This window comes from Arachis stenosperma, chromosome 3, assembly GCF_014773155.1.
Source record: "Arachis stenosperma cultivar V10309 chromosome 3, arast.V10309.gnm1.PFL2, whole genome shotgun sequence".
Lineage (NCBI taxonomy): Eukaryota > Viridiplantae > Streptophyta > Magnoliopsida > Fabales > Fabaceae > Arachis > Arachis stenosperma.
The window spans coordinates 153,754,182-153,774,944 of record NC_080379.1 but is presented as its reverse complement, the minus strand read 5'-3'; the positions used below and the strand labels follow the sequence as shown (position 1 = coordinate 153,774,944).

General features: G+C 34.6%; 1 protein-coding gene and 1 non-coding gene across 2 annotated transcripts; both read left to right on the top strand.

Moving 5' to 3' along the window:
* Positions 1 to 473: 473 nt before the first annotated feature.
* LOC130968794 (uncharacterized) lies at positions 474 to 2,220 on the top strand. The gene has a single exon (XM_057894258.1). The coding sequence runs from the start codon at positions 595 to 597 to the stop codon at positions 2,071 to 2,073; it is 1,479 nt and encodes a 492-aa protein (XP_057750241.1). The 5' UTR covers positions 474 to 594; the 3' UTR covers positions 2,074 to 2,220.
* Positions 2,221 to 13,795: 11,575 nt separating this feature from the next.
* Positions 13,796 to 13,899, top strand: LOC130971541 (small nucleolar RNA R71). Its single transcript, XR_009082755.1, has one exon. It is a non-coding gene; the product is annotated as a small nucleolar RNA R71 (small nucleolar RNA).
* The last annotated feature ends 6,864 nt before the right edge of the window (positions 13,900 to 20,763 follow it).

Genomic DNA, 20,763 nt, shown 5'->3' with positions numbered 1-20,763 from the left:
GTTGTAATATAAATATATATTAAAAATAAATTAAATTATATATATATTTATATATAAATATATAAATAATTAATTTTAAAAATTAATTTTAATGTATAAATAATATTTTTGTTATTTTTATAAAAAAATTGAAGTAGAAATAAATACATTAATTAATAAACAAAGATTAAATATAAAAACTTTAATTAACTATTTTTAATTATAAAATTATTATTTTAATATTTATCTTTTAAAAATTTAAAATAAAAATTAAAAAAGTTAATTGATATACTAAAAACACTTACATATAATTTATTTTTACATAAAATTAATATTATAATAATTTAATAAATTTAATTAAATTATCGTCTAAAAATTTTTAATTGTCAAGATAAAAGCAAGTTTTCATCTAAAATTTATTCTTTAATTGAAGTCATAAATAAACTCAAATAAATTCGAAAAAGTCTAAACTATAAATTTAAAAATAAACAAAAATCCCACACTCACACGCAGAAGAGAGACTCTCTCTCTCTCACTCTCTCTCTCTCTTAAGTGAGTCACTCTCCTCCATTGAAGAAGTAGAAAGCTTAACTTCCTGGCACAAGATAGTCTTCGATGGAGAATTATACATATCCACCGTATCCTGAATCCAGCGAGTCGTCGCCGCGGTCGAGGGAGGTCGACTTCGAGAATCCGCCGCCGTGGGACGAGCAGCAGCCGCCGCCGACAAATTACAAGGCCAAGTTCATGTGCAGCTACGGCGGCAAGATCCAGCCGCGCAGCCACGACAACCAGCTCTCCTACGTTGGCGGCGACACCAAGATCCTCGCCGTCGACCGCAACATCAAGTTCCCCGCCTTCCTCTCGAAGCTCGCCGCCCTCTGCGACTGCGCCTCGCCTGAGAACCTCACTCTCAAGTACCAGCTCCCCGGAGAGGACCTCGACGCCCTCATCTCCGTCACCACCGACGACGACCTCGATCACATGATGCATGAGTACGATCGCCTCTTCCGTGCCTCCGCAAAACCCGCCAGGATGAGGCTCTTCCTCTTCACCGCCTCAACTACCTCCGCTCCACCTAGTTTCTCCACTGATCGCGATCGCTTCGTTGAGGCTCTCAACTCGGGTCCCGTTCCGGTTCAACCCGATCCGGTCAAACCCCCTCCTGTTGCTCCTGCCAACGTTGATTTTCTATTCGGGCTTGAGAAGGCCGCGCCTCCTCCCCCTCAGCCGGCACCGCCTCTCGCCACCGTTAAGTTCCACGATCCTGTTCCGGAGCCTGTGGCGCCGCCACCGGAGTACCAGACGCGCGCAGCTGTGAACGATCGGGTTATTGGATCGGATCCCACCGTGAACCCGATCGACGTTCAAAGGCAGTTGCAGCAAGAGCTGCAGCGGTTGCAGATCGCGGAGGCTGATCAGTCTATGTACAGGAGGAGAAGTGAGGATGGCTTCGCTGGAGGTTATGGTGTTGCTGGGGGCGGCGATTATTACATGCAGAAAATGCCAGAGAAGGTTCCGATGTCGAATTCACCTGCTACTGTGCAGCACCCCGGGAATTACTGGCCGGAGAAGCAATTTTCTGGTGAAGGTTTCCCAACGGCAATTTCGACGGCTCCCGGAGGTGGAGACCAACAGTTTTACGTTGTTCCGGCGCCGGGCACGTTTTATCATGCTCCAGTTGTGCGTCCGTCGGCGGCGCCGGTGACTCAAGGTTACTACGCTGTGCAACGTATGAATTCTGATGGATACCGTGAGCAGCCAGTGTACGGCGGCGCGCAGCCAGCTAAAGCAGCCTTTTCGTCTGCGGGAGCCACAAATATGGCACAGGCTCCACCGGTTAAGGCCCCTGGTTATCCAGAAGGATACGGCGTGGTTCGGCCAGCTGGAGTGCCGGATAATGTGGGGTCTGCTGCGTACGCGCAAGTTGCCTACGATAGTGGGAGTGGGAGACAGGTTTATTATACTGCGCCGGCTGGCGTCATGCACGCGCCGCAATATCAAGGGATTCCTCCACCGGTTACTGCTGCTGGGGGTTCGTTGGGCCAGGATGCTAGTAAAGTGGTAAACAAGGCTTCCCAAGGTTCTGTGTGATTGTTGTCTTTAAGATTAAGATTGTGATTATATTAATTTTGAAATAATACGCTTAATATGTGATTTTCATCGGGTTTTGCTTTATATAATACTAGTATGGTTAGCTTCTATAATAAATTAATAATCATATTTCTTTCTTTCTGCTAAGCTATGTCATACTTATGTGTTTGTTTCCCTCTTTCAAAGTGAAGCGATCTGTAAGATCCTGAGGATGATGTTTAAACACAAAATTTGTAAATTTCGAATCAATCTTCTTATTAATTACCATTAAAAGTGTGAAGATTTTTTAAGCTGGTTTTACCTTGACATAAAAATGCACCACCTAGCTATGGTGAAAAGCTACTAAACAAATGTGATTCCGAAAGCAAAATAAAATAGCATCTGCAGAAACAGCAGAAACTTGTCCTTATTTGCAAATTGAAAGCTTTGTCTTGATCTCAATCATCCTTCTATTCGGCACTCGAGTGTGCATCGGAAGGCAGTGAAAACAAGAGAACAAAAATACAACAATCATGCATCTTTTAAATTCGTCCATGGTATGATAACCAATTAAGATCATTTTGGATACCCAAGATCCCAACTAATACTAATTTCATGCTTCTATCCAAAACTGGTTTTTAAACATTTTGTATGTATTTTATTTTGATTTGGATACAAAATAAAGGAATAGAAGATGGAAGTCTAATAGAGAATCAAACGCCCATGATTGCCCCCACCACCATCTTTCTAAATTCTAAGCTTTGAAATTAATTACGAGGGTCACCCTAATTTCCTGTGGCTTCGCACTAGTACACGACACCGTTTGATGACATGCTTTGACATACATTTCTAACGAGCGTACAGAGTTGTCATATTTTGACTTGCTCATGGTATCAGTGGACCACGTATTTATATGCCTAATTAACTAATCATAAGTTCATGGGTAAAAATAACAATATTTCAATGGCAAGTTGCAATCACAATGCACAACCTCCTTCATTTTGTTAAAAAAATATATATATACTAAAGATTGGTTATAATGTAATTTTCACACGAATTGCTTTATTTCGTTTAGTCCGGCGATACTATGCCCATTGGTCTTCACGTTATTGAGAAAATTAGCCAACACTTATAGGAATTACAATGCGTTGGTCTTTAGGGTCCTTTTAGGGACCTGAATATAGGCGCTATGCATTGGGTTGGGCCTTGTTGATGGTCAGAGTGATCATTACTTCATTAGACACGCAGCATACTTAAACATCTTATCCTATAGCCACTTATGCATGAGTTAATGTCAAAAATTGGACGTTAAGAGTGTGTTTGGATGTAGGATGGAAAATGAGAGGAAAGAAAATGAGAGAAAAGAAAATAAGAGGAAAGAAAATAGAAAGAAAAGTAGATTTTTTTATATGTTATTTGGATGAAGAGAAAATGAATGAAAAGAAAATAGAGAGAAAATTTTCATTTGTTTGGATAAAAAGAAAATTAAGAAGAGAGAAAATAAAAATATAGTAAATTTACGTTAATACCCTTTTTATATTATATATAAATTATACATTACTAATATATTTAAGTTATTTTTTTAAATAAAAAAATGAGTTATTCAATTTAACGTTCAACATTTTAATATATTATTTTTATAAATATTTTTTTATTGTCTTCTTTGTTCAATGATTTTTAAATGCTATAACAAAAAAAAAACTAACTCTATATTTTTTTTGTCAAAAACTATATAATAAAATGACACACAAAAATCATAAACAACTCAAAGGAGGGTATATAAGTCATTTTGCTATTAATTCTCTTTCCTTCTCCAGTTTTCTTCCCATTTCATGGGTGAAAAAAAATTAAATGGGCCCCATGCAACTTTTTTCTTTTCCATCATCTTTTCTCTTCCATCCAAACGATGTAAAATTAAGTTTTCCATTCATTTTCCGTTCAAAAGTTTTCTTTCCTTTCATTTTCCACATATCCAAATAATGTGTAAAAAATTGATGGACCAACAAGTTATAATTCAAATGATATAATTTATTTTTTATCTAAAGATTTTGGATTTAAGTCCCACTTATCGCAATCAATCAAAAAGATATCCTATAGAATATCTCCATTCTTTGTCAATTTATACAATTGGCACTCTAGCGATTAAAAAATAACAATCAATTTCGTGAGTCAAACGATGAAAATTTCTAATAAAAAATAATAAAAAAATATTTACATGTGACATTAGCTTATATGATCATAGATAATAACCATTTGATTCATACTGTTTTTGTTTATACAATTATCAAAATGATATTATAAAAGAATAATAATTATTTAATTGAGATATATTTTGATGATTATATAAGAACTAAACAGTCTTAATTAAATAATTATCATTTATATCAAATTATATCATATGTAAATATTTAAAAATTCTCACAAAAAGATTTATGCATCTAATAAAAAAAAACAAGAGATATATTATCATTTTTCAATCGTTAAGATACGAATTATTTAAATTATAAAATAATAGAGACTAAAAAAATTTTACTCTTAAATTTAATTTATAAAAAATATGTGAATGACACATGATAAATTTTTTAGATTTTTTTATTAAAAAGTAATTTTTACTCTTTGAACAAAATTTCACTTTTCGTTATCGCATTATCCTTAATTAGATGATATAATCATTTTTCATTGGTAATGAATGGTAAGTTACCATAAGGCAATGCAAGCACATTTTAGTGATTTACAAGACAAAAGAAGAATACAAGCAAATGAAGCAATGAATTAAAAAAATGGGAGTAGGGGGAGATCGAAATATTTTAGTAATATTTTAGCAAGTATATTTTACTAATTTTTAATAGTTATCAAAATTTATTATTTTTTATTATTATTTTTAATTGTTAATCTAATTTTTTTAGTATAGTAATCTAATAACATATTTTTAGTCCGTATTTTTAAATATTAATAATTAATTATTAATAAAAAATAATAAATTCTACTGATCTTTTAATATTTTTTTTCACTGATCCAATGTACTTTGTGAAAGAAAATTAAGAATAAGTTTGATTGGATTCATTTTTAGAAAAGGTAATTATTTTTAAAATTTTTAAAAAATATTCTTTAATCACCTATTTTCTGGTGCTCTAAAAAATTAAATTGCTCCTAAGTAGATACATAATTCAGATGTAAATTTTCTATCATTCAAATTATTAGCTCAATCAGAATCACTATAGGCAATCAATCACAGACCATTAGTGTTAAAGAATTCTAAACTATAAAATAATAAATCCGCAAAATATCAGAAGATCCTTTTCACTACAGATCAGTGAGATTGAAGAGGGCGATGCATATATTGATTTATTTTGTTTCAGGAATATGCAACTTCGGATCGAATAATCGTAGCATATCCAACGACGAAAGATATAAAATTGGGTCTTTGAAGAAATCACCACCTTGATTTGATAGTTTTAGGTTGGTGGCTATAAGTGTGGACATGAATTTTGTATGCGCCATCTCTTTCCGATTAAAAAGCTTCCTAATATACTTAGTTTGAGACAAGATAACATGATTAATTAAACATGTAAATTCAATATAAAAAATAATTTAAAATTTCTAAATCTTTAAGTGAGAAAATATCATTAAGTTGTGAAATTAATAAAAAAAATATAGCTGGATCAATGCATATCAAAAGGATATTATCAACATAAACTATATATATATATATATATATATATATATATATATATATATATATATATATATATATATATATAAGTAGTAGAAAATGAATTAGTACGGATAAGGGTTAAGTACAATTTTAATTTCTAATGTAAAAGTCGAAAATTTATTTTTTTTTTGGTCTTTTTTTCACTACAAAATGGTTCCAAAGGTTTCAGTTTGTTTTAAAATAGTCATTTTCACCAATTTTTTTAATTTTTAATTTTTATTACCATTTTATCTCTAATTAAAAAAATTATAAAATAAAATAAAAGAAAGAAAAAAAAAGGGAATGATATAGTATTTGTTTGAAAATTATTGTGTAGTTAGTATTTGTTATTTTATTGTGTATAATATAGTATGTGAAAATAAAAAACAAATGTGAAATGTGTGTCAATGTATATTTTGTTGCTATTTTTTATTTTTTACTCCTATTAGAACTCCTTCTTTCTTTATTGGAGTCAAGAACTTGCTATAACTAACTATAAAAATAATAGGTGGATGGAATATTGTCTAAAAATGGTAATTGAGGGCCAATACTTCCAGTAGATGAATCGTTATGCAAAAATAATGGCGAAAGGCCAGTATTTCTAACAGATAGAACCTTGTGTAAAAATAGTGGTAGAATACTAATATTTCCAGCAAAAATAAAAAATATTTTTTTTTTACGAAAGTGATAAAATTTATCGAAAATAGTGTCAAATACGTGTATTATGACTTTTCATAATTCAAAAAAAAAATAACTTCTGCTACTTCTAGCTCATAGTTACATAGAGAGAATAAAAAAATTTAAGAAATCAACTGTAGTATAAAACTAAGTAAATTAATTTTCTTTTATTTTTGATTTTAAAATTCAAAAACAAGACTAACTAATATAAATTGACCCTAACAACTATAAGAAAAAAATGTAACTATCTCCCAATAACACTACTTATATAATATAAATGAAATCGAAACTTCTACTTTCAAAGGTTAAATAAAAGGTGTTCTATTTGTGAACAAATAAAAAAAATTTCTATAAACCATAAAAGCAAAGAAATTAAATTCGCACAAATTTTTGGTATACAACTATAGGTATATACATCTCTTTTTATAATAATTTTTTTCTCATTTCTTATCAACAATTTCAATATCAAAAGTAAAAAAAAAAAAAATGTATATAAAGATACACCATATAACATTTCTCGAAAATAAATTATCAAAATCCAATATATATAGAGTAACAATAATCGAACCACAAACCAAACCAACAAAAATAAATAGGTTCAAGCTAAGAAAACAAAAATTATTTTATCTTAAACAGTATTCAAATACAAAATTGATTTGTTCAATTTCAAGATAAACAAATAAAAAGGTTTGTGTTTTAGATTAATAACTAGTATTAAACTCGACATACGTGCTTATATTTAAATTTGACATGCTTAGTAAAATAACATTTTATAATCATAAATTTTTCGAGTTTAATATAACACTATCATCGTCGTTATATAACAAACATACTGAATTGTTGTTTTATCTTTATTCAAAGTAAAATTCAAATGAAATAGTTTGAAGTCTATAATATTCATGAACTATAAGGAAGGAGACCTAAAAAAATAAAAATATATATAACTATAATAGTAGCATGTTAATTTTATACCAAAGTTTATATTAAAAGGCTAATAAAAATTTATCGACAACGTAGTACCTTACTAACCTCATTAGAAAAGCAATTGGCATATAATGTTGTATTTCCTGTTACACATTTCATCTCAAATTTAAAAGCAGAGTTATAGATAAATTAGTTATATTTACAGTAAATATTTTGTACAAAAGTGTAAATCATAACATGTTATTAAAATGAAAATAATATTTTTCTTATCTAAATATTATTAAAAATTTCTTTAAACACGACATTTGTTGTTGATTACTTTAGATTGCCGTCTTAGTCCAGAATTAGAACCTTGAGGCCACTCTGACTCTTAACTCTTGACAAAGCAACGTAAAATTGTCCATGGGTGAAAAATAATTTGGCAAGTAAAACCCTACATACGATAATGATTGAACTTGACTCTTGTTGATGGTCATTGCAAAGCACACTGTTTATAGAAATTGTATCCGTTGGAACTTAAATGGCAATCCTGAATCTGAAGGGACTAAGTTCATTCTCGGAATGTACACTTTGTCGTCAATATTTCTACCGATCACTACCGTCGCTCCAGTTACGTTGTTGCCAAGTTCGTTGACTATTAACCTTGTCTCTTTGCATAAACCTAAAGTCTGGTCCATATTTCAGAGAAGCATTACAGCGATTCCAAGCTTCAAAGTCAACTTGTGGTTGGGTAGTTGGTGGACGAAATTGTGATCTATTATTTTTCCCATGATGTTGGCAGCTATAATTAAATACCCCAAAGAGATCATGGTATGATGAATTAGGATCTTAATAATCCTTGGTAATGGCACCAACAGCTTAGTGTTGTTGTTGGACCAAAAGAGTTACAGGCACTGTTAGAGAATCTCACAACTCCGTTCAACTAACCAGCAAGTGCACTGGGACGTCCAAGTAATACCTTACGTGAGTAAGGGTCGATCCCACGGAGATTGTTGGTATGAAACAAGCTATGATCACCTTGTAAATCTCAGTTAGGCAGATTAAATGGTTTATGATAAGTTCGAAAATAAATAATAAACAGAAAATAAAATAGTAAATAGTTACTCATATAATTCCATGGTGGGAATTTCAGATAGACATATGGAGATGCTGTGCTCCTCTCGAATCTCTACTTTCTTATTACATTCATCCAATCCTTCTTACTCCTTTCCATGGCAAGCTGTATGTAGGGCATCACCGTTGTCAATGGCTACATCCCATCCTCTCAGTGAAAATGGTCCTATGCTCTGTCACAGCACGGCTAATCATCTGTCGGTTCTCAATCAGGTTGGAATAGAATCCCTTGATTCTTTTGCGTCTGTCACTAACGCCCAGCCTTCAGGAGTTTGAAGCTCGTCACAGTCATTCAATCCCAGAATCCTACTCGGAATACCACAGACAAGGTTAGACTTTCCGGATTCCCATGAATGCCGCCATCTATCTAACTTATACCACGAAGATTCTGTTGGGGAATCTAAGAGATATGCGCCCGGCCTAAGGTAGAACGGATGTGGTTGTCAGTCACGCGCGTTCATAGGTGAGAATGATGATGAGTGTCACGGATCATCACATTCATCAAGTTGAAGTGCAACGTATATCTTGGAATAAGAATAAGGAGAATTGAATAGAAAATAGTAGTAATTGCATTGAAACTTGAGGTACAGCAGAGCTCCACACCCTTAATCTATGGTGTGTAGAAACTCCACCGTTGAAAATACATAAGTGAAAGGTTCAGGCATGGCCGAATGGCCAGCCCCCCCCCCCCCCCAAAACGTGATCAATAGCCTCCTAAGATGAAGAATAAAACAAAACTGAGACCAAAGATGTCTAATACAATAGTAAACTATCCTATTTATACTAGACTAGCTACTAGGGATTACATGAGTAAGTAATTGATGCATAAATCCACTTCCGGGGCCCACTTGGTGTATGTTTGGGCTAAGCTTGATCTATCCACGAGCTGAGGCTTCTCTTGGGGTTGAACGCCGAGTTATAGCGTGTTTCTGGCGTTCAACTCCGGGTCGTGACGTGTTTCTGGCGTTTGACTCCAGACAGCAGCATGTACTTGGCGTTGAGCGCCACTTTACGTCGTCAATTCCCAAATAAAGTATGAACTATTATATATTTCTGGAAAGCTCTGGATGTCTACTTTCCAACGCCGTTGAGAGCGCACCATTTGGAGTTTTGTAGCTCCAGAAAATCCATTTTAAGTGCAGGGAGGTCAGATTCCAACAGCATCAGCAGTCCTTTTGTCAGCTTTTTTCAGAGTTTTGCTCAAGTCCCTCAATTTCAGCCAGAAATTACCTGAAATTACAGAAAAACACACAAACTCATAGTAAAGTCCAGAAATATGAATTTAACATAAAAACTAATGAAAACATCCCTAAAAGTAGCTTGAACTTACTAAAAACTACCTAAAAACAATGCCAAAAAGCGTATAAATTATCCGCTCATCACAACACCAAACTTAAATTGTTGCTTGTCCCCAAGAAACTAAAAATCAATTAGGATAAAAAGAAGAGAATATACTATAAATTCCAGAATATCAATGAATATCAATTATAATTAGATGAGCGGGACTTGTAGCTTTTTGCTTCTGAACAGTTTTGGCATCTCACTTTTTCCTTTGAAGTTCAGAATGATTGGCTTCTCTAGGAACTTAGAATTTCGGATAGTGTTATTGGCTTTCCTAGTTAAGTATGTTGATTTTTGAACACAGCTACTTATGAGTCTTGGCCGTGGCCCTAAGCATTTTGTTTTCCAGTATTACCACCGGATACATAAATGCCACAGACACATGACTGGGTGAACCTTTTCAGATTGTGACTCAGCTTTGCTAGAATCCCCAGTTAGAGGTGTCCAGAGCTCTTAAGCACACTCTTTTTGCTTTGGATCACGACTTTAACCACTCAGTCTCAAGCTTTTCATTTGGACCTTCATGACACAAGCACATGGTTAAGGACAGCTTGGTTTAGCCGCTTAGGCCTGGATTTTATTTCCTTGGGCCTTCCTATCCATTGATGCTCAAAGCCTTGGATCCTTTTTATCCTTGCCTTTTGGTTTTAAGGGCTATTGGCTTTTTCTGCTTGCTTTTTCTTTTTCTTTCTAATTTTTTTCACCAATTTTTTTCGCAAGCCTTTGCTTTTTCACTGCTTTTTCTTGCTTCAAGAATCAATTTCATGACTTTTCAGATTGTCAATAACGTTTTTCCTTGTTCATAATTCTTTCAAGAGCCAACAATTTTAACATTCATAAACAACAAGATAAAAAATATGCACTGTTTAAGCATTCATTCAGAAAACAAAAAGTATTGTCACCACATCAATATAATTAAATTAAATTCAAGGACAATTTTCAAAATTTATGTACTTCTTGTTCTTTTGAATTAAAAACATTTTTCATTTAAGAAAGGTGAATGATTAATGGAATTATTCATAACTTTAAGACATAGTTACTAAACACGAATGATCATGAAGTAGAGACACAAAACATAAATGAACACAAGATAAAAACCGAAAAGCAGAAAGAAATAAGAACAAGGAATGAATCCACCTTAGTGAGGGTGGCGCCTTCTTGAAGAACCAATGGTGTTCTTTGAGCTCCTTTATGTCTCTTCCTTGCTTCTGTTGGATGATCCTTAGTAATTTTGGTGCTCCTATCCTTAGTTGCTCCCAATAATTATGTGGAGGAACATGTATCCCCTGAGGTATCTCAGAAATCTCTTGATTTGCAGTCAAATGTTCTACCACTGAGCTATAAACCCTTTAGATGAGTCTTTCCATCTCCCATGACTCAGAGGTGGAAGCTTTTGTCTTCCCTTTTCTCTCTCTTTTTTTTTTGATGTTTCTCTGGCCTTAGGTGCCATCAATGGTTATGGAAAAACAAAAAGCTATGCTTTTACCACACCAAACTTAGAAAATTGCTCGCCCTCGAGCAAGAGAAGAAAGAAAAGATGAAGAATAAGAAGAAGATATGGAGGAGATGGAGGGATGTGTGTATTCGGCTATATGGGTGGAATTGGGTGGGAAAGAGATTTTGAATTTTGAAGGTAGGTGGGGTGTATGGGGAAGAGTGGATGGATGTGAGTGGTGAATGGAAAACAGAAGGGATGACCATGAATGGAGAGAGAGAGGGCGAGGTAGGTAGGGATCCTGTGAGGTCCACAGATCCTGAGATGATCCTGTGGGGTCCACAGATCCTGAGGTGTCAAGGATTTACATCCCTGCACCAATTAGGCATGTAAAATGCCTTTGCACACCATTCTGGCATTTAAACGCCGAGATGATGCACACTCTGGGCGTTCAACGCCCATGTGTAGCATGTTTCTGGCGTTGAACGCCAGTTCTATGCTTGTTACTGGCGTTCAGCGCCAGCTTTCCTCAAGGCACATTCCTGGCGTTCAAACGCCAGGATGTTGCCTGTTTCTGGCGTTCAGCGCCAGATTCATGCTCTGTTCTGGCGTTGAACGCCAGCCAGATGCTCCTTACTGGCGTTGAACGCCAGTCTGTCCTCCCTCCAGGGTGTGATTTTTCTTCTGCTGTTTTTGATTCTGTTTTTAATTTTTATATTTTTTTCGTGACTCCACATGATCATGTACCTAACAAAACACAAAATAACAATAAAATAAAATTAAAATTAGATAAATAAAAATTAGGTTGCCTCCCAACAAGCGCTTCTTTAATGTCATTAGCTTGACAGTGGGCTCTCATGGAGCCACAAGGTGATCAGGTCAATGTTGTAAAACTCCCAACACCAAACTTAGAGTTTGGATATGGGGTCTTAACACCAAACTTAAAGTTTGGTTGTGGTCTCCCAACACCAAACTTAGAGTTTGACTGTGGGGGCTCTTTTTGACTCTGAACTGAGAGAAGCTCTTCATGCTTACTCTCTTTTGTCACAGAAGGATGGTCATGTGCCTTAAACACAAGGTAGTCCCCATTCAATTGAAGGACTAATTCACCTCTGTTGACATCTATCACAGCTCCTGCTGTAGCTAGGAAAGGTCTTCCAAGGATGATACATTCATCCTCTTCCTTCCTAGTGTCTAAGATTATGAAATCAGCAGGGATGTAAAGGCCTTCAATCTTTACTAACACGTCCTCTACTATTCCATAAGCTTGTCTCAATGACTTGTCTGCCAATTGTAATGAGAACAAGGCAGGTTGTACCTCAATGATCCCCAGCTTCTCCATTACAGAGAGTGGCATAGGATTTATCCCTGACCCTAGATCACATAGAGCTTTTTCAAAGGTCATGGTGCCTATGGTACAAGGTATTAAGAACTTGCCAGGATCTTGTCCCTTTTGAGGTAAAATTTCCTGAATCCAGGTATCTAGTTTACTAATGAGCAAGGGAGATTCACTTTCCCAAGTCTCATTACCAAACAACTTGGCATTCAGCTTCATGATAGCTCCTAAATATTGAGCAACTTGCTCTCCATTCACATCTTCATCCTCATCAGAGGAAGAATAGTCTTCAGAGCTCATGAATGGCAGAAGGAGATTTAATGGAATCTCTATGGTCTCTATATGAGCCTCAGATTCCTTTGGATCCTTACTAGGAAACTCCCTCTTGCTTGAGAGACGTCCCAGGAGGTCTTCCTCACTAGGATTTTCGTCCTCCTCCTCCCTTGTGCATTCGGCCATATTGATTACATCAATGGCCTTGCACTCTCCTTTTGGATTCTCTTCTGTATTGCTTGGGAGAATACTGGGAGGAGTTTCAATGACTTTCTTGCTCAGCTGGCCCACTTGTGCCTCCAGATTTTTGATGGAGGATCTTGTTTCACTCATGAAACTGAAAGTGGCCTTTGACAGATCAGAGACTAGATTGGCTAAATTAGAAGTATTTTGTTCAGAATTCTTTGTCTGTTGCTGAGAAGATGATGGAAAAGGCTTGCTATTGCTCAGCCTATTGCGTCCACCATTGTTAAAGCCTTGTTGAGGCTTTTGTTGATCCTTCCATGAGAAATTTGGATGATTTCTCCATGATGAATTATAGTTGTTTCCATAAGGTTCACCCATGTAATTTACCTCTGCTATTGCAGGGTTCTCAGGATCATAAGCTTCTTCAGAAGTTGCCTCTTTAGTACTGTTGGATGCATTTTGCCATCCATTCAGACTTTGAGAAATCATGTTAACTTGCTGAGTCAACACTTTGTTCTGAGCCAATATGACATTCAGAGCATCAATTTCAAGAACTCCCTTCCTCTGAGGCGTCCCATTATTCACGGAATTCCTCTTAGAAGTGTACATGAATTGGTTATTTGCAACCATATCAATGAGTTCTTGAGCTTCTGCAGGTGTTTTCTTTAGGTGAATGGATCCACATGCAGAATGGTCCAATGACATTTTTGAAAACTCAGATAGACCATAATAGAATATATCTAATATGGTCCATTCTAAAAACATGTCAGATGGACACCTTTTGGTCAACTGCTTGTATCTTTCCCAAGCTTCATAAAGGGATTCACCATCTTTTTGTTTGAAGGTCTGAACATCCACTCTAAGCTTGCTCAGCTTTTGAAGAGGAAAGAATTTATCCAAGAAGGCTATGACCAGCTTATCCCAGGAGTCCAGGCTATCCTTAGGTTGTGAATCCAACCATATTCTAGCTCTGTCTCTTACAGCAAAAGGGAAAAGCATGAGCCTGTAGACTTTAGGATCTACTCCATTAGTCTTAACAGTCTCACAGATCTGCAAGAACTCAGTTAAAAACTGGTAAGAATCTTCAGATGGAAGTCCATAAAACTTGCAGTTCTGTTGCATTAAAGCAACTAGTTGAGGCTTAAGCTCAAAATTGTTGGCTCCAATGGCAGGAATGGAGATGTTTCTTCCATCAAATTTGGACGTTGGTTTTGTGAAGTCACCAAGCATTCTCCTTGCATTATTGTTGTTGGGTTCGGCTGCCATCTCCTTCTCTTGTTAAAAAATTTCTGAAAGGTTGTTTCTGGATTGTTTAGCTTCTCTTAGTTTCTTCTTCAGAGTCCTTTCAGGTTAAGGATCAATTTCAACAAGAGTGTCTTTTTCCTTGTTCCTGCTCATATGAAAGAGAAGAAAACAAGAAAAGAAGAGGAATCCTCTATGTCACAGTAAAGAGGTTCCTTATTGTTAGTAGAAGAAGAAAAGGGAGAAGAGTGAAGAAGAATGGGTTCGGATTTTTTTTTAGATGAAGATAGGTGAAGAGAAGTGTTAGTAAATAAATAATTAAATAGAAGAAGAGGAGAGATAGAGGATTTCGAAAATAATTTTGAAAAAGTAGTTAGTGATTTTCGAAAATTAAAGATAAGATATAATTAAAATTAAAATTTAAAACAATTAATTAATTAAAAAGAATTTTTGAAAAAGGGATGAGATATTTTCGAAAATTAGAGAGGAAAAAGTAGTTAGGTGGTTTTGAAAAAGATAAGAAACAAACAAAAAGTTAATTAGTTGGTTGAAAAAGATATTAAAATCAAATTGAAAAGATAAGAAGATAAGAAGTTAGATAAGATATTTTGAAATCAAAATTTTGAAAAAGATAAAATTTTTGAAGAAGATATGATAAAAGATAAGATAAAAAGATGTGATAAAAAGATATGTTTGAAAAGGATTTAATTTTTAAAATTAAAATTAATTACTTAACTAACAAGTAACTACAAGATATGATTCTAGAATTTAAAGATTGAACCTTTCTTAACAAGAAAGTAACAAACTTCAAATTTTTTAATCAATCACATTAATTGTTAGCTAATTTTTTGAAAATATGATATAAAGATAAGAAAAAGATTTTGAAAAGATAAGATTTTTAAATTTTTGAAAATTTGACTTGACTTGTAAGAAATAACTAATTTTAAAAATTTTTGACTAAGTCAACTCAAATTTTTGAAAATTATGAAAAAAATAAGGAAAAGATATTTTTTTGATTTTTGAATTTTTAATTATAAGAGAGAAAAACACAAACATGACCCAAAACATGCAAATTTTGGATCAAAATACAAGATGCATGCAAGAACATTATGAATGTCAAGATGAACACCAAGAACACTTTGAAGATTATGATGAACATCAAGAACATAATTTTGAAAAATTTTTGATGCAAAGAAAATATGCAAGACACTACACTTAGAAATATTTAATGCATGGACTCTAACAAACAAAAATACATATGAAAAACAACAAACAACACAAAGCAAGAAAACATCAAGATCAAACAAGAAGACTTGTCAAAAACAACTTGAAGATCATGAAGAACACTATGAATGCATGGAATTTTCGAAAAAATGCAAGTAAAATTTTTAAAACATGCAATTGACACCAAACTTAAAAATTGACTCAAGACTCAAACAAGAAACACAGAATATTTTTTGTTTTTATGATTTTCTAAGTTTTTTGTATTTTTATTATTTTTTTGTTTTCGAAAATATTTTTGGAAAAACGAAAAAGAAAAGAAAATTTTGAAAAAGATTTTTGAAAAATTTTTGAAAAGAAAATTACCTAATCTGAGCAACAAGATGAACCGTCAGTTGTCCATACTCGACAATCCTCGACAACGGCGCCAAAAACTTGGTGGACGAAATTGTGATCTATTATTTTTCCCGTGATGTTGGCAGCTATAATTAAATACCCCAAAGAGATCATGGTATGATGAATTGGGATCTTAATAATCCCTGGTAATGGCACCAACAGCTTAGTGTTGTTGTTGGACCAAAAGAGTTACAGGCACTGTTAGAGAATCTCACAACTCCGTTTAACTAACCAGCAAGTGCACTGGGTCGTCCAAGTAATACCTTACGTGAGTAAAGGTTGATCCCACGGAGATTGTTGGTATGAAACAAGCTATGGTCACCTTGTAAATCTCAGTTAGACAGATTAAATGGTTTATGATAGGTTCGAAAATAAATAATAAACAGAAAATAAAATAGTAAATAGTTACTCATATAATTCCATGGTGGGAATTTCAGATAGACATATGGAGATGCTATGCTCCTCTCGAATCTCTACTTTCTTATTATATTCATCCAATCCTTCTTACTCCTTTCCATGGCAAGTTGTATGTAGGGCGTCACCGTTGTCAATGGCTACATCCCATCCTCTCAGTGAAAATGGTCCTATGCTCTGTCACAGCACGACTAATCATCTGTCGGTTCTCAATCAGGTTGGAATAGAATCCCTTGATTCTTTTGCGTCTGTCACTAATGCCCAGCCTTCAGGAGTTTGAAGCTCGTCACAGTCATTCAATCCCAGAATCCTACTCGGAATACCACAGACAAGGTTAGACTTTTCGGATTCCCGGAATCCTACTCGGAATACCACAGACAAGGTTAGACTTTCCGGAATCCCATGAATGCCGCCATCTATCTAGATTATACCACGAAGATTCTGTTGGGGAATCTAAGAGATATGCGCCCGGCCTAAGGTAGAACGGAAGTGGTTGTCAGTCATGCGCGTTCATAGGTGAGAATGATGATGAGTGTCACGGATCATCACATTCATCAAGTTGAAGTGCAACGTATATCTTGGAATAAGAATAAGGAGAATTGAATAGAAAATAGTAGTAATTGCATTGAAACTTGAGGTACAGCAGAGCTCCACACCCTTAATCTATGGTGTGTAGAAACTCCACCGTTGAAAATACATAAGTGAAAGGTTCAGGCATGGCCGAATGGCCAGCCCCCCCCCCCCAAATGATCAATAGCCTCCTAAGATGAAGAATAAAACAAAACTGAGACCAAAGATGTCTAATACAATAGTAAACTATCCTATTTATACTAGACTAGCTACTAGGGATTACATGAGTAAGTAATTGATGCATAAATCCACTTCCGGGGCCCACTTGGTGTATGTTTGGGCTAAGCTTGATCTATCCACGAGCTGAGGCTTCTCTTGGAGTTGAACGCCGAGTTATAGCGTGTTTCTGGCGTTCAACTCCGGGTCGTGACGTGTTTCTGGCGTTTGACTCCAGACAGCAGCATGTACTTGGCGTTGAGCGCCACTTTACGTCGTCAATTCCCGAATAAAGTATGGACTATTATATATTGCTGGAAAGATCTGGATGTCTACTTTCCAACTCCGTTGAGAGCGCGGCATTTGGAGTTCTGTAGCTCCAGAAAATCCATTTTAAGTGCAGGGAGGTCAGATTCCAACAGCATCAGCAGTCCTTTTGTCAGCCTTTTTCAGAGTTTTGCTCAAGTCCCTCAATTTCAGCCAGAAATTACCTGAAATTACAGAAAAACACACAAACTCATAGTAAAGTCCAGAAATGTGAATTTAACATAAAAACTAATGAAAACATCCCTAAAAGTAGCTTGAACTTACTAAAAACTACCTAAAAACAATGCCAAAAAGCGTATAAATTATCCGCTCATCAGTAGTCCCGAACATTTGATTTCATTTAGGAACTCTGGTGTGAACCACTTTTATTGTACATCTTCATTCTCATCAGCTTGACATGTTGTGTTAGAACTTAGATACTCCTTTTTGATCCCTGGGAAGATTGTCAAGACGAAATTGTTTACCTTCTCGACACTCTTAAGCGGGGTGCAAATTGCCCTACTCTGCAAATACATGTAATCTGGCATGTTTTGCAACAAATCTAGATAAAAAAGTCTACCAAATGAAAAAGAAGGTCATCACCAGTTGTAATCAGCAGATCATCTGAAATTTCAACTTCTGACTTATCACCAACAGCAGAACTAATATTTTTTTTCAACATCAAGTATCCGATTAGCAAATCTCTTCATTTCACCATCATGTTGATCTGAAGAAGACATTAGAAACTTCATGTTTGTATGCAGTTTCAGAACCTTACAAAATGATCACAGATGGGATGAGTTAATAGCTGATGACACTATATCGTGTCTACTCCCTTTCAGAATCACTAGAAGTATCTATCTGAAATCATTTCCTAGAACTAAAACCTTACCACCAAATGGTTGATGTATCTTATGTTGATCAGTAATTGACATAAGATCCTTAAGCGTCCAATCAAGTGCTTCAGAGCACATTTTGTTGAGTATTGGAGCTTTATCCCAAATTATTAAGCTACTTTGGAGGAGCAGCTCAACTTTCAAACTGCCATGCTTGATGTTGCAAGTAGATTCATCAGTAATTGTAATGGGTATTGATTATTGAAAATCTAGAATGAGCCGTTCTGCCACCAGGTAGGAGTAAAGACGCAATTCCACTGAATGCAATATTTAAAACAATATTTTCTCTAGACCGAATAACAGAAGAAAGTCCATTCTACACAAATGTCTTACCACACCCACCATGTCCATAAACGAAGTAAAAACCACCAGAGTCTGCAATAACAGCATTGAGTATCTCATCGAATACTAACCTTTACTCATGAGTAATATGCTAACTCCTCCTCTATTAGCTTATTCTGGAAAAGGAGAACACCAGACAACTTAGGATATGGCATTGATATATAGTCTCTTAAAGATCTCACATTATTGTTGACTACATTCTCAGTCTCAATAAGACAAAAAAATTTTAATTCGTCATCAGTCATGTTTAGTCCTAATAAAAGCACATGATGATGTTATGAAAAATTTAATAAATAATTCCAAAATAAAATTATTAATATTGTTAATAAAAATAAAAATAATAAGAGAATATAATTTTGATATAAAAAAAGACATAGTGAAATACCTTGGTTTTTCAATGCTTTTCTCCTCTCATATAGTATTCTCTCAGCTAATAATGTCAAAGTTGCAGTCCAAACATGATCTGATTTGTGAACGCAATTAGATATCAATAGCATCACAAATAGTTTTCTCAATTGATGACCAGATGCAAGTTCAGCTACCTCATTAATAGCTGCAATGAATTTTTTACCGTCATACAGTAGTCCCATGGAATAGCAAGCATCTTGAAAGTTAGAATATGTAATCTCATCAACTGTCTTAATAGACTCATATGTTGTGCAACATCTCTAAATAGTTAACAAAATTCTCATATAGTAGATATTATCTGTACCTGGTGGAAGATGGTTTAACCTCCCTGATAGAATATCCTCTTTTGCAGGATTTCATTTTCTTGCTTCTCTATCATAAACAAATTAATTTGGAAACTCAGCATACATCAAAATTTGATATGTTTCAAATTTTTTGTTGGCCTCCATCAATGTTAAGAACATCGTACATTTTCCTTTTTCTTCTTTCACGATCTCCTCAAGATTGTCGTCATTTTTAAAGATGATATTTTTCTCTTCAAGCAAATAAAAGGTTAATCTCATCACTGAAGATCACCTCTAATGAATTTCATAAGGCAAAGTTCTCCACGCAACTTCACATGTAGACAAATACCTACAATTATAAAATAGTATTTACAGAATGTGAGCATGTGGCAGACCTCCTTTTGAAATTGCACCACGTACATCCTTTATAATAAAAAGATAAAAAATATATATTATAAATAAAATATCTATTTTATATATGTGCTTTGATAAATTAAGGATGATACTAAAAAATCAATAATATGTTAAAAATAAAAAATATTTTGCCACTTGACGATTCCGGAAGTTTGTACACATTGGTACGTTAGTTTAAATTCACCACATACTATAACACCCTAACTTTTAGCACCTCATGATTGTACTAAAAGCTCAAGCGTTACTTACCTTCAAACCTTTTTATTTTATACTATCTTTATTTAATATTGAGCATTCGCGAATATAAACCAAAATTTTAGCCAATAAAACGAAGGGTCTGTTCTTTAAACCATTTAATTACAATATATATATATATATATATATATATATATATATATATATATATATATATATATATATATATATATGCACGTAGCATTATATACATAGACTTATTAAAAAACCCTCAAATACAAGTTCCACCCCTCTAAAAACCAAAACAATAAACGACGAGAGAAAAATAAAATTTAATAACCTAATCGTAAATATAATCTTCTATACTTCTGTAACTCCGCACTAAACCTTCGCACCTATAGCCGAAAGGGGTGGAAATAGGGGGTAAGAACTAGGGTGTTCTTAGTAGGGTCGGGGTGCATAGTTATATTCATTTCATTATTAGTTACATAGAAATTTCACAACAGCATACTTACAATCTTCAACAATTGGCCAATAGTAATAAACCTCATAATAAAGACAACTTTAACAAATCAGAGATATAGAGAAAATCACAAGTCAAGAAGCACACACACACACAATTACAGAAACACATATAACAGAGAAGTATGCACAAACAAGTATGATGCATGTCTGTCCTATGGCTAATGAGCTCATTTGAAGGTTATATAGCCAAACCCGACATGTCCAGTAGCTAACTCGGACACTGTCTTTCTGTTGCGCATTAATACCATTAAAGGAAATACGTGCCTTGTCACCATTAGAGGGATTATGTGCCCTGTCACCAT

Coding starts and splice junctions, on each gene's coding strand:
- LOC130968794 (XM_057894258.1), top strand. CDS start 595: ATGGAGAATTATACATATCCACCGTATCCTGAATCCAGCGAGTCGTCG.